The following is a 14,012-nucleotide window of genomic DNA, read 5'->3' as shown; positions in this document are numbered from 1 at the left end:
TCACCGTAGTAAAGAAAGCGGTGCCTGCCGACCTTCGTCTGGAATACCAACGAAAAAACGAGGCTACGAACGAGGGAAGTGAGCTGGAGGAGCTCCTGCGTTTTTTGAGAAAAGAGGTTGCGACGCGGGAGATCATACAGCGGGCCGAAGCTCCGAGAGACAGCAGTGCCGAATTGGTAAAGGAAAGTCGCAACAGCAACATTAAAGCGGCGAACGTGCCTACTGCAGCTGCACACCACGGTCAAGTACAGCACAGGATGTCTATTTTGTAATTCGAACGACCATGAGACTGGCAACTGAAACGCAAAGAAGTCTGTGGCGGATAAGAGAGAGGTACTGAAGCGTGACAATTGGTGTTTCGGGTGCACAACAAGGGGGCACGCGGCAAGAGAATGCCGTAAAGCTAAGTGGCTCAGGTGTGCGCATTGCAAGGGCAGACACTTAACGACAATATGCGACCCTGACTTTAGAAGACACCTCAACACTGATGAAGGGGATGCATCTTTGTCACCGGTGATTGAGCAAGCCACGGTGTTGAAGTCCTCATTAGGCACGGGATATAACTTGATGTGCACTGGAGAGCAGCAGTTTCTCCTAAGGACAGCGCGAGCTTGGGCAGAGGGTCCACATGAACGTACACTTGTCAGGCTTCTCCTCGATGGTGGCAGTCAGCGAACCTTCATCCATCGTAACATATCCGAAAAGCTGCAGTTAAAAGTTCTGTGGGAAGAGGAGCTTAAAATATTTGCCTTTGGTGAGCAATCAGCCATAACACGCACAAAAACGCGTCGTGTGGAGCTGTCGCTCAGAAGCCAGTACGACGGAAAAGGGGTGCGAGTGGAAGCGCTGGAAGTTCCTTGCATCTGTGGAGATATCATGGCTACTCCTTCAAATTCTGTTCTACTTCAACTTTCAAGATTTCACTTCCAAGTCGCAGACGCCTCGCAAGGCGGCGAAAGTGAAAATATTGACTTTTTGATAGGCGCTGAATCATTACTGGGAAATTGTCACGGGATCCACTAAGCGTCTCAGCTCCCAATTGATGGCAGTGGAGACTGTATTCGGATGGACAGTCCAAGGTGAGGTCGGCACAAGGAAGTCAACAGGAGTCTGCTCCTCGGCTACTGGCGTGATGCGGATAGGAGTGACTGAAAAAATTGACAAGGAAATATCAGCACAGCTAAAGTATTTCTGGGAGCTCGAGCACATCGGTATCAAGGAACATGAGCCAGTTCGTCACGAGGACGCGGTCCTTCAGCACTATAAAGAAACCATCAACTTTGAGAATGGCCGCTATAAGGTGACGTTCCCTTGTAATTCGATGGTTTACGAGCTTGGCGACAACTACGAGTGCGCAGCAAGGCGTCTTAAAGCACAAACAACGCGCCTCTTGGAAGGAGATTCGTTGATTAAGGGAATACGACGCCTGCGTAAGAGACTACATAGAAGAGGGTTATGCAGAGCCAGCCAGCAAGAATTACGGCATGTCGGAAGATCCGGTGTACTATATGCCACATCAAGCAGTTGTTCCTCATGAAAGCCAGACGACAAAACTGCGGCTAGTATTCGATGCATCATCAAGTGGCAGAAATCGCCTCTCACTGAATAATGTTTTGGAAAGTGGCCCAAACCTAAACCCAGAGCTCATTGATCTGCTGAACAATTCCGCACTTACAACATTGCCATCGTTGCGGATATTGAAAAGGCCTTTCTCCAAATTTCTCTCAGAGGGCGATCGAAACGCTGTGCAGTTCCTCTGGTACGCTATGACGCCAAAGAAAGGGGAAGAACTTCCAGCTGTGGTGACCTATCGGATGACTCGCGTGCCGTTCGGTGTCATGTCGAGCCCATTTCTCTTGGGTGCAACGTTGCAACATCACCTTGAAGGCCTGCCGGAACTGTATGCTGAAACTGCGAGTATCCTTCGCAAGCATCTTTACGTGGACGACGTTGTAACTGGGGTTCACAGCCTTGACAAGGGTAAAGTCTTGTGTCAGGAATCAAGAGATATATTGTCTCAAGCAGGCATGCGGCTACACAACTGGATGTCAAACGACCGCGATCTCGTCAACTTCTTAGAGAATGGCAATGTGGAGAGAACGAATGCTGATGCTGGACATGCTGCAGCTAGAAAGGTATTGGGAGTAGGTTGGAATGCCAGACTGACCACTTTGAATACAACCTAACTTCACTCATTGACTTCCTCTCCGCAAGAGCCAACAACAAGAGATTTGTGCTGCAGGTCTCGGCAAGAATTTTCGAGCCTTTTGGATTTATTGCTGCCGCAACATTATGCGTAAAGGTAATGTTCCAGAAGTTGTGGGAGTTGGGAATTGGGTGGGACGATCCCTTGCCTGAAACATTGCAGCCTGAGTGGAACTGCTGGTGTAAGGAGCTTCCATGCATTGAAGCAGTGTCTATTCCAAGACTGATAGCGGCAGACTTTAGAAACGATGATACGGAGAAAGTGGTGCACGTTCTCCGTGAAGCAAGCCCGAAGGCCTATGGTGCTGTCGCATATATCATGACCAAGTCTCCGTTCGGACTAATAAATGTCAGCTTGGTCATAGCCAAATCAAAAGTAGCATCTTTGAAACGCCTCTCGCTACCCCGATTGGAGCTGATTGGAGCCCTTGTTGGCGCGCGACTATGCCTCGATGTTGCCAAGGCCTTGGATCTGAAGAACGTTGCTACCATACTCTGGACTGACTCTACAGTAGCTATGTACTGGATCAGGGGAAACGCTGCCAGATGGAAGTCCTTCGTGGCAAATAGAGTCTCAGAGTTGCAAGCGCTGACAGATCCCAGGGATTGGAAACACTGCCCAGGTTCAGACAACCCCGCTGACCTAATCACCCGCGGCATTCTCCCATCGGCCCTGCAGGAAAGCGAAATGTGGTGGAAAGGACCCCGTTGGCTTCAGGAGGATGACATGCGTTGGCCAAAGATAAGTGAGCCGAGCTCGAAGGTTGGGGACTACCAAATGGAAGAGCGAAAGGTCACGGTGATGCCCATGGTATCATCGTCATTCATGGCAATTCTCAATGTTGAGAATTACAGTTCATTCAGAAGAGTCGTGCGAGTAACCGCGTGGGTCCGCCGCTTTGTGGACAACTGCCACAAAAAAGAAGGAAAGACGATCGACCCACTACGAGCTGAAGCAGTAATCGGCGCCGAAATATAATGGTTGGCTAAAGCTCAAAAAGATGCATTCAGCGACGACATTTCAAACCTGAAGAATCGTAGACCGCTTCACAAGGGCTCTCCTGTTTAGTCTTTCAAACCGTACTTCGACAAAGAGGGACTCATGCGACTTGGTGGACCCTTGAAATTCAGTGATAACAACGAAGAGACTAAGCATCCCATCGTTCTCCCTGGCAATCATCGCCTCACGTCATTGCTCATACGGAAGGAACACTTGAGAATGCTGCACACGGGCGTACGCGATGCTCTAGCATACCTGCGAGAACTGTATTGGATTATCCGAGGACGTCAGGCCGTAAAGAAAGTTATCATGCAGTGCCTCGTCTGTCACAAACAAAGTTGCCCTCCAGCTACGGAACCAGTAGCACCACTTCCAGCTGACAGAGTGACAAAGAGAAACCCGTTCGACATTGTTGGCATCGATTTTGCAGGGCCCTTGATTTGTCAACAGTCACGCGACAGCAAAAAATGCTAGGTCGCTATTTTCACAGGTGCTGTGACACTCGCACATACAGCATACGCCGCGCGGCCACGGTGTTATCGCCCGTCGTCATTAAACGGAACATCGCGGCGACAAAAATGTTCCTGGAGTGTCCATATAATTGCTATCGCAATAAAGAAAAAATAAGGACCGAAAGAGGAGAGAGATAGAAAGGAGAAAACACACACACACAAAAACATTTATGTTAAGATAACGCTAAACGATCGCCTGCAAAAGTTGCTAACTGGCAGCTGAAGTGGTGTCCGCAGCCGAAGCAACTCGCGCTCGAGTTTTCCGCGCGATTCCCTGCAGGAGCACACACGTTTTGGATGTCCGCGATGCGACGGCCGGCGGCTCGTCGCCGACTGGCCGTCTCTGTTCTGGCCCAAGCACCGGGCTTCGCACAAAGGGTCGGCCTGGCCAATGCAGCCAGCGCGACAAAGGGCCTCCTCCACTCGCTGTAGCGTCTCCCCTTTCGCCGATCCGCTCCAGCCGGCTCCGGAAGCAAGGTGATGCGTGGCGGCTCAGTGGGAGGAGACGGCTGGAACGCTGGCCGCACATTTTCCGTCCACCCTTCGGCCAAATAGCCGAGCGCACGCCATAACGTAACCCGGCCCCACCATCGCCTCTCCCGATACCTTATTTCCCTGACAGCCTTTCGGGAAACGCGGAGACCTACCCGTTTAAGGAAACAGCTGGCGCAACAAGACCGGGTGTTGCTCGGCCAGCCCGAAAGAGAGCAGCAGTGAAAGGTGAAAAGGATGAAGGGAGGGCGAAGGGGGCGAAGAGCTAAGGCTCGTCGTAAGAATGGAGAGAGTGGAGATCTCGGCCGCCAACCCTGGAGAGCTGGCGCCGAGTCCGGTCTCTCCTCGCACCCCTTGTTTGTTTCATTCACTCCCCTTTCAATCAAGCCGAGCTTTTTCTGAATTATCACACATACACAGGTGCTGTCGCTGCTATACGGGTAAAGCAACAACCGTGGTTCCGAAAGCGGTAAATGAGAAAGTGTCTTGTGGTTCAAAGCTTTTTTTGTCGTTCCCAGGGGTGCATTGGGAAATCTGCCCCTTCAGCTGACCAATAGCTACCTGTACCAGTGTTTTCGTGTTTTCTTGTGTTTTTAGCCTGTTTGTATGTTAGTTACAGCGGATGAAGTTCGTCGCTGTGTAGTCAGTGGGTCTTTTAAGCGAACAGTCCATGCGTATTGAGAGTAATTTTTGTCTAGGTTTCTTTCTTGCTTTCCCTGCTACCCACTGAAAGCTAAAAAAAACGTTGTTGATATTTTATTAGTGCTATGAAACATTAAGGTTCCTATTTCTGTTTCTTATAAGCTAAATTATCCTCCCATATGATGCAGCTAACCGGCCTTCCTCGGACCTCCGGCCGAAACATCAGTAAAACATATGCCATAACGTTTGTCTTTCTTGCTTTATTGAATGTTATATATATATATATATATATATATATATATATATATATATATATATATATATATATATATATATATATAGAGAGAGAGAGAGAGAGAGAGAGAGAGAGAGAGAGACAGAGAGAGAGAGAGAGAGAGAAAGAGAGGGAGAGAGATTTTAATTCATGTCTGCTCATTCCTTATTCATACGGAACCAACTCTATTGTGAGCTTCAGCCATTATTTGCGAATACTGTTCAACCAACCTGAACATATGTTTTAAGCCCAAAACATTCAATGCAATATCTGTAAAAGCGCTATGAGGAACATCCAAATGATGGGCAGGATTTATTAACAGGCGGTAAGCAACATGAGGTCGAGACAACGACCTTGGCTGCAACCTTTCCTAAGGTAACTTGTCTGATAAACGGGTGGAGCAAATGAAGACGCGCGATATGACGATAAATAGCGTTTAATTACCCTTGAAGCTCTCCGCGTTTTTGCTGTTGAAAGCCTACATAAAAGGCGAGAATGCTCTGGTGGCGGACGGCGGCGCATCTGCGATTACGATAGCAATTGCCGTGGCCTCGTAATCATCAGTTGCGCTTGCGGCCTATTCATACGATCAGTTTCTGTAAAAATAGACTGTTGACACCATGTTTGTTAATTTAGTTAATAAGCGAATGCGTACAAGTTTATAAGGACGACAAAACTACTACCCTTACTTCCTATCGCTGTCTACTAATTCGCTATCGCAATTAATGCGTCGCCTCTAGGGCGAAACTACGATATTTCTATTGCGAAACTTCACCTTGCAAACGCAACCTATCCTTGCTTGGTTAAGACGCCGCTAGTGCATCCTCATTCTATTCGAAGTTGAAAATCCGCCCTAAGCTTATGACAGTTTCGATCTATCTATATCACTGGACTAACTCTCTTGACAGTTAAAAACGTCCCTCTCTGTGTCTAGAAGGGAATCCCATTGTAATGTTGCACTTATTGCGATATTTTCAGCTCAATATAACGTTCAACTTGGGCGATCTCTTAAGTAATTTAGATATTGCCAGGCGAAACAAAACATCCCTCTACTGCACATGATGACATTAAAGCAGCGTTGTCAGACACACGTTTCTTTCGGCCTCCATAGCCAATCCCCACATTAGTTTGCAGCTGTACTTATTTTCAACTAATATTTCATAGCGCAGCGACATTAAAGCACTCCTCAACTTCTTTTTATCGATGTGGAGAAACGCATTCCAAGTTAGATATTTCAGAAATACTTCGCTGCAAAAAGTACTTCGATGTGTTCAGCAGAATCGGAGTTATTGGATATCAAAGGCGCCTTTCGCAGTGCTTCCGCTCCTTCCCCAATGCCTTGCACTGCGAAGGCTATGGCGGAGCGGGGTATGCCCACAACGCTCCGCCTACCGAACGTCACCGTGGCGCGCCGTTCAGATCTGATTTTAGACGTTCACGTAGACGCCACTGCCTCCCATATTGGAGACTGCGACGCGCCAAGCTTTAGCCAAATGCTGTTGTCCTCAACAAGCAACACTGCGCTCAGCCAGCGGACTCGTCGCGGCAGCCCGCAGCGGTCGCAGTATACACGCTACGCAGCAGACCGAAGCTGCGTGCTACCAGGCTCGCCAGATTGGGCTATTGATGCCCAAATTGGGCGACTTTTTATGCGGGTTGGTCCGTCAAAAATTCCGAGTTGGCTATATGGCTATATTTAGGCTATTTTTGTCTTAAGAACTTCAGAGTCCCGAGGACCACGTGAACATTGTCAAAATTCAGGAACGCCGGTTTATGAAAACCGAAAGATCACTGCTGCTAAAAAGGTATGTCGGCAATCTCGAAGGCTGTGTATCTAGGCAATTCCGGCGTTTGGAGGACGGCGTTATGCCATGGCAACCATGTTTATACGTCCTTCCAGCGCTAAGCTCTCTTCTTTTTGCCCTGATTTCGATGCCATCTGCTGCCGGTTCACGCGTTCATCAGTAAGAAAAACGGTGGCGCTGACAGCTGTCGAATACGTGTTCCGTGCCGTCTGCTATACACCAAACTTACACAACAGCTCAAGTATGCTCACGCATGTCGTGTGCAAGCCATTTTCGCCTGTGGTCCTTAAATGTTTATCAAGGGTTTCCCCGAAGCCTATTGCTTGGTTCTCCCGCAAATCACTGCGATATTTATTCACCCAGTAATTTTACGAAAATAATCCGCAAGTCGCCTTAAACGATAAATATTCCCCGAGGCACTCATGCAGGACCTTACAAAAGCTTACAGAGCCCACTATGACAACATTCACAGACGTATACATATGATTGACCCTGACGGTAAATTCTGTTTGCCCCCGAAGCTTACACGGAGCAAAACATCATTGCTACACAGGATTCGGCTCGGCGTTGCTTTCACCCGTCGCTACGCGCACCTCATCGGCCAATCGAACAGCCCTGATTGTGATCACTGCCAGACGCCTGAAACACTGCAACACCTACTGTACGACTGCCCAGCATATATGCTGGAGAGAAGGACGTTAGAAAGTTTCTTAGCCAGCGTTGGCAGGCAACCACTGTCGGAGGAAGCTATCCTCGGCCCATGGCCCGAAACTGCAATTTCAATACGTGCAACAAAAGCATTGTTGAAGCTTCTGCAGGACACCAAGCTCGACGAGCGGCTCTAGCAAGACAACTGTCTTAGGTACATAAGCACTCACCACTTCTCTTATCATCATCATCCATCCCAGCACTTACACTCCCCTTCCCTCTTGCCCTGTGCAGAGTAGCAGACTAGAGCGCACTAGCTCAGGTCGACCTCTCTGTCTTTCCTATCAATAAATCCAATTCAATTCAAATACCCCGAGTAGGCTGAGCTTGCTTTGTCTCTACTTGCACTACCTCTTTCGAATACAGCCGTCAAACACGTGTTCAGCCAAGTTTCGTTGACAAAGAATGATTTGAGGAACCTCATATCGAATGAGACACTGCAAGTTCTCCTTCACGTTAAGTTTAGTCTGGAAGAGAGTGGGGACTCCTGCAAAGATTTTGAGCAAGCTGAACAGTTTCTGTCGCAATTCAACTCTGCTGTTCTATATGGCCCAAGTTGCAGTGGAACGTAATTCAAACGGGGCTAGATTGTATCTTTAATCCGTTTGCGTAAATCCCCGGTGTGAGAACTATCAACTGGGACTCTACGCAATCCCTTTTTTTCGTTGTTTGTTTTAGTGAAGCAGATTTATATTACGTGAAAGTTGCGATTGTTTCATGGTACTTCTTGAACGTAGCAGATTATTGCATTGATAAGTTCTGTAAACATACGAACAAAGATGTTCGTCCACAGTGAAGATGGTAAGACGATTGCTCACCAATGTCGGTGAGTGATTGCCTTGCCAACCTCAGGTTGGCAGGCAAACTCATCAGTTTTTGTCTCATCGACAAACTCATCGACAATTTTTGTCCTTATCAACTATGGGCGTAGGAGTAATTGCGATCATGGCTTACTTTTTATATGTACGTACTTTCTGATCATTGCAATTCCTCTTTGTTCGTCTTACTAGTAATTACATTGAAAAAGTCCACTTGTCGAAATGTAAGCTCCTGCTTTCATCTTGTGTTCGTCTTGCTCATCGTCTTGAGTTTCCATCATTTCTCCCGGCGGAAGATGCAGGAACAAAGTGAGCGCCCTCTGCTTTCCTTGTAACACGTAGGACTAATTAAACCATACCTATATATATTGTGGCGAGGAAAGCATATGTCGCCTTCAAGGAGACAAGCCCACTTGCCGAAATGCTGGCTCCTGCTTTCACCTTGTTCTCGTTTTGCTTGTAGTTATTACATTGTATTTTGCTGTGATGCACTGTAATATATTTTCCAGCTGTGATGAGAAAAGAAAACTGCGTTCGATATACATAACATATACTTGTCGTACTGTTACTACGTCCACATTTTATTATTTTTGCACATATCGGAGGGGCCGTTGGGCAAAGAGTTCCCGAAAATTTGCAAATGTATATGTAGTATTCTACCGACTTTCTATTCTTATTTGTTAGACAAAGGGGTTTACCTTGTGCTTAACTTCACGACAGCTGTGCGCGACGCATATAAATCAATTTTGTGCGTTTCCTAGTGGAATTATATTTCTTTTTGTTTTCCAAGTCCCACTGAAAGTAAGGTAGACAACCCCCCTCGGAAATTTGGCAACACGCGTATTCGTGCCTGCATCCAAAGAAATTTACGTACACGTTTTTATATATCGCACGAATCTTGCCAGCGAATCCCTGTCTAAGTATTGCGCAGTTCAATTCTTTTGGATACTAATACCACCTGTGTTATTGCCCGCGCCGTAATCCAGGTAGGAATTAAAACTATAAAGTTTAATTCACCCCTTCAGTTATAGGCCAGCATGCAGGTCGTTCTGTTTGTTCCCACTCAAAGGCGAATTGCAGTCACAACTGCCGCTTCTTCGCACCAGTACAGTGCGACAAAGTTTCAAGTATTTTCCAGAATTCAGTGTGTCTCCAAGCGGCAGCATTTGCTAAATTAACGTCGAGCTGCTTTCGAGTAAAAAATACAAAATTAAGAGAGAAAGAGACAGAGCGTGCGAAAAATATAATGTTTATTTTATGAATCAAGCTTAGCAAAAGCATCCCTATTCCAAAATGCCTTGAGCTCGGGCCGCCTCTTGGCCACTTGATCGTGACCAGCTGAAGCTGATCCTCAAGGTTAGAGTTGGCAATATTTTGTCCGACTCTTACAGAAAAATGTATCGGGTAAAGCGAGGCGTGAATAAAGTTAGCTCAGAACGTGGCTCAGTAAATACCTATAACGTCACTTGTAAATCGGGAAAGAAATCCTTCGGCTCATTGTAACTATAAGTAGTGTCCAAATCCACGTCTGAGTGGCAGCTCTCACTAGAATACTTTACGGAGACCTTGAGGCCAGTGTTGTGGTGGTTTTATGCGCCGGAGGTAATCTTTGAGACGGAAATACGCGGTGCGATTTGGACACCATCTATAAGACACCTGCAGAACATCATCAAGCGGTTTAAAGATGTTTTTCGCTACATTTGGAGATCATTGGCTATTTTTGTTGGGGCTATCTGGCAACCCTGCATGCAACAGCAGCGTTTGCTTTGTGAGCGACAAGGCAGGAGCGCGCGCTCGCGCTCATATACGCATGTCTGGCTGTGCGACGTGGCGCTGACGGGCTTTGTCCTGCACCAGTTTGACCGACGGATAGTCGCCACACCGAACTTGCGCATTCTGAAGCGCTCTCATTAAGTCTGCCCAGGCGTCCAACCAAGAGCGGCCAGGAGGGAGCGCTCGCTGTGAAGCGTGCTAGTGGTCAGGCCTAAAGTTTCGCGTGTTTCGAGGCTACTTGAGCGTTCAAAACTAGTCAAAATTAGCGTGACCCGACGGCTACGACACCGATAAGCAGGATGGCCAGAGTGTAATTGCTACGCGAGCGGCCGCGGCCGAGCGTGAGCAGACGATAGTCGGCTTCTTCCGGAAGTCCGTAATTATCATCGAAATTCGAAGACAGATTTTCGCTTACTTTAGCCTGTTTATTAAAGTGCATCGTTAAATATGCACAGCAACAGTGGGAACAGCGGGACTGATCCAAACACCCTTCTTGATTGATGTCAGCTTTTAGCCAATAGCAGCCGCGTATGGGAATCTGCAATATTACGGAATAAAGCGTCCAGAAATTCATACTCACTGTTATGTGCGTACGCACCCTTTAGTTCCTTGAGAGTTCTTTCCCAAGCATAATAAAGCCAAATTCAAATGTGAACTCAGTGGGCACGGCGGACCATAAACAAGCATGTGGATTTATAAGCCATTCTTCTGCTTCATGCAGGCGTACAATATTGATCTCGCCGCATCAATTCCGCAACTGCATACAGACAGCGCGGGACTGCACAAGCCGTATCTGTCGAGCTGTCAGGTGCGCCCCCGGATCACAACTGCTTCATCGGTGCCCCTGGTGCCGCATCACAGCCTTCGTGGCGACGCCCCTTCGCTGTTTTAAGATACTCTATCAGAGGAGCCACATGGTCGTCACGTGACTTCGGCTCGCTGCCTTAAAAAGCATCGACCCCAGCTGCGCAATTCCAGTGGGCACCGCGGACAATCAACGAGCATGTAGATCTATAAGCCATTCTTCTGCTTCATGCAGGTGTACAATATTGGTTTCACCGCATCAATTCTGCAACTGCATGCAGCTAGCGCGGGACTGCACAAGCCGGATCTGTCGAGCTGTCAGGTGTGCCCCCGGATCACAACTGCTTCACCGGTGCCCCTGGTGCCGCATCACAGCCTTCGTGGCGACGCCCCTTCGCTGTCTTAAGATACTCTATCAGAGGAGCCACATGGTCGTCACGTGACTTCGGCTCGCTGCCTTAAAAAGCATCGACCCCAGCTGCGCAATTCCAGTGGGCACCGCGGACAATCAACTAGCATGTAGATCTATAAGCCATTCTTCTGCTTCATGCAGGTGTACAATATTGGTTTCACCGCATCAATTCTGCAACTGCATGCAGCTAGCGCGGGACTGCACAAGCCGGATCTGTCGAGCTGTCAGGTGTGCCCCCGGATCACAACTGCTTCACCGGTGCCCCTGGTGCCGCATCACAGCCTTCGTGGCGACGTCCCTTCGCTGTCTCAAGAACTCTATCAGAGGAGCCACCTGGTCGTCACGTGACTTCGGCGCGCTGCCTTAAAAAGCATCGACCCCAGCTGCGCAATTCCAGTGGGTACGGCGGTCCATCAACAATCATGTGGATTTATAAGCCATTCTTCTGCTTCATGCAGGTTAGTGATTACTGTAACAAAATGAAGAGTGATTATCGTGGTCTTGCCGTGCCCCAACAGTGCATCTCTATTGGCGAAATGCGAAAACACCCGTGTGCTTAGATTTAGGTGCACGTTAAAGAACCCCAGGTGGTCAAAATTTCCGGAGTCCTCCACTACGGCGTGCCTCATAATCAGAAAGTGGTTTTGGCACGTAAAACCCCAAATATTATCATCTCTATTGGCAAAAGTGTGTGTTATGTGTGCTTGCTCATACTGTACGGAGATACTGAGTTAAATCCCGGCCCCTCTGGTGACAGTAACTCTTCCATTAAATCCATGCTCAAGGAACTATTGGCAGGTCAAAATAAACTGGTAACGGATGTAACAGCACTTAGGAAACAACATACTAGCATAGAAAAGCTTGTGGCTGATCTTGGAACCTGGTTTGCCGAGTTGGAAAAAAAAAGCTTCGCGTGTCATCGACACGCGAAGCTTGCACGAGCAGTAAAGTCTTTGGAAGCAAAATTAACTGACCTAAATGATAGGAGTAGGCGCTCAAACATGGTGGTCTTCGGTATTCCTGAAGGCCCGGATGAGACAGAATCGGCCCTAAAAAATAAATTTCTCGATGAAATTTTCGCTGCAAAGCATGGTATTCAATGAAAATTCATTGGTACAATTCATCGCACTGGAAGGCGGGGCAGACGAAGACCAGTCATAATTTATTTCCAGGAGTTTAATGAAAAGCACCTTGTGTTGAAAAACGCTTACAAATTAAAAGGCACCAGACTATCGGTACAGAATGACTATTCGCGAAGAACTCTGAGTAAGCGACGACTTCTATGGAACAGCGCAAAAATTGAGAAGCAGCAGGGAATAAAGAAAGCTTAATTAAAGACAGCTTGCGAGTGGGATGAACAAACAAACTCGAGACCGCTAATTCATGGTAATCAAGGTACTCCAAAGAATGACTGACGCACTGCGGTTCCAGTCAAATAATTACGGGTTCTAAACATTAATGCTCGCAGCATTGTTAACAAAACTGAGACACTTGAATCGGTTATCTTGAGTTACAATCCCCATGTAATTGTGTTACCCGAAACGTGGCTGCATGACCCTATTGATGACACAGTTCTTCTTCCCCCGTCTTATCAGGCCTATCGTCGTGATAGGTCATCGAGGGGTGGCGGGGTAGCAATTTTGGTAAACAAAAATATAACTGCTGTTCTTTTACGTCAAGCCAGTAACCTAGAAGCTGTTACATTGAAAACTTTCTTGCTGGTGTAGAACCTTTTTCCTGTTTACCGTTTATGGAGCCCGCGACTCACCTGTGCAATTCCTTGGCGATCTTTGTGAACATATTGCATCGTTTACAAGTGATAACGTGCTGCTTATAGGCCATTTTAATCTTCCACAGATTGATTGGGAGAATGTATCTTCCTTCACCGAGTCTAATTTACACGTGAACTACCTACGCAATATTATTCTTTGTCATAACTTGCTACAGGTTATCAAACATCCGACATGCGTTCATGACACGTCGGCAACGGTCCTTGATCTTGTTTTTGTAAGTAAATCCATGAAAGATTTTTTTGTCTCCGTTGAACCTGGCATTTCTGACCATGAACTCCTGTATTTCCCATGCTCGTTGAACTCGTGCCACGCCAGTAAAAACAAGACAATTACTATTAAAGACTTCTCTCGAGCCAATGATGAAAGCGTTCTAGATTACCTCGAAATATGCCTTGAGAATTTCCGAGGGCATGATATTACTGTACTTTGGGACACATCTAAAAAAATTGTTCATCACTGCCTCAACAATTTTATTCCGAGCAGAACTAAACGAACACCTAAAGTTACTCCCTGGATAACAAGAGAAATCTTGAACCTTAAAAGAAGAGTCAAGCGCTTAAGACGGCGATGTGGTTCACGTCACACAATCCAGGAAATCCAGAATAACTTAAACCAAAAGTTGGGACATGCTAAGCGTCGGTAATTCCAGCCTACACTGCCAAATTTTATTCGCTTCACACCGAAAAAATTTTGGGCCTTTCTAAGAAAAGAGAACAAGGCAATTAGTCATATTGTACAATAGGGGCTTATAATCAATGAAAGGCACAGTATTGC

At 47.1% G+C, this 14,012-nt stretch overlaps 1 protein-coding gene across 1 annotated transcript in view; it reads left to right on the top strand.

The window, feature by feature from the left end:
* LOC142590578 (uncharacterized) overlaps positions 1–11,793 on the top strand; it is a 44,408-nt gene extending 32,615 nt beyond the window's left edge. Inside the window, exons 3-4 of the mRNA XM_075702907.1 lie at positions 10,951–11,037; positions 11,587–11,793. Of these exons, the coding sequence (XP_075559022.1) occupies positions 10,951–11,037; positions 11,587–11,793 (294 nt within the window). The remainder of the gene's footprint in view (positions 1–10,950; positions 11,038–11,586) is intronic.
* The last annotated feature ends 2,219 nt before the right edge of the window (positions 11,794–14,012 follow it).

Source organism: Dermacentor variabilis, chromosome 1 (assembly GCF_050947875.1).
Source record: "Dermacentor variabilis isolate Ectoservices chromosome 1, ASM5094787v1, whole genome shotgun sequence".
In the NCBI taxonomy this organism is placed as follows: domain Eukaryota; kingdom Metazoa; phylum Arthropoda; class Arachnida; order Ixodida; family Ixodidae; genus Dermacentor; species Dermacentor variabilis.
This window is presented reverse-complemented; position numbering and strand designations above follow the sequence as displayed.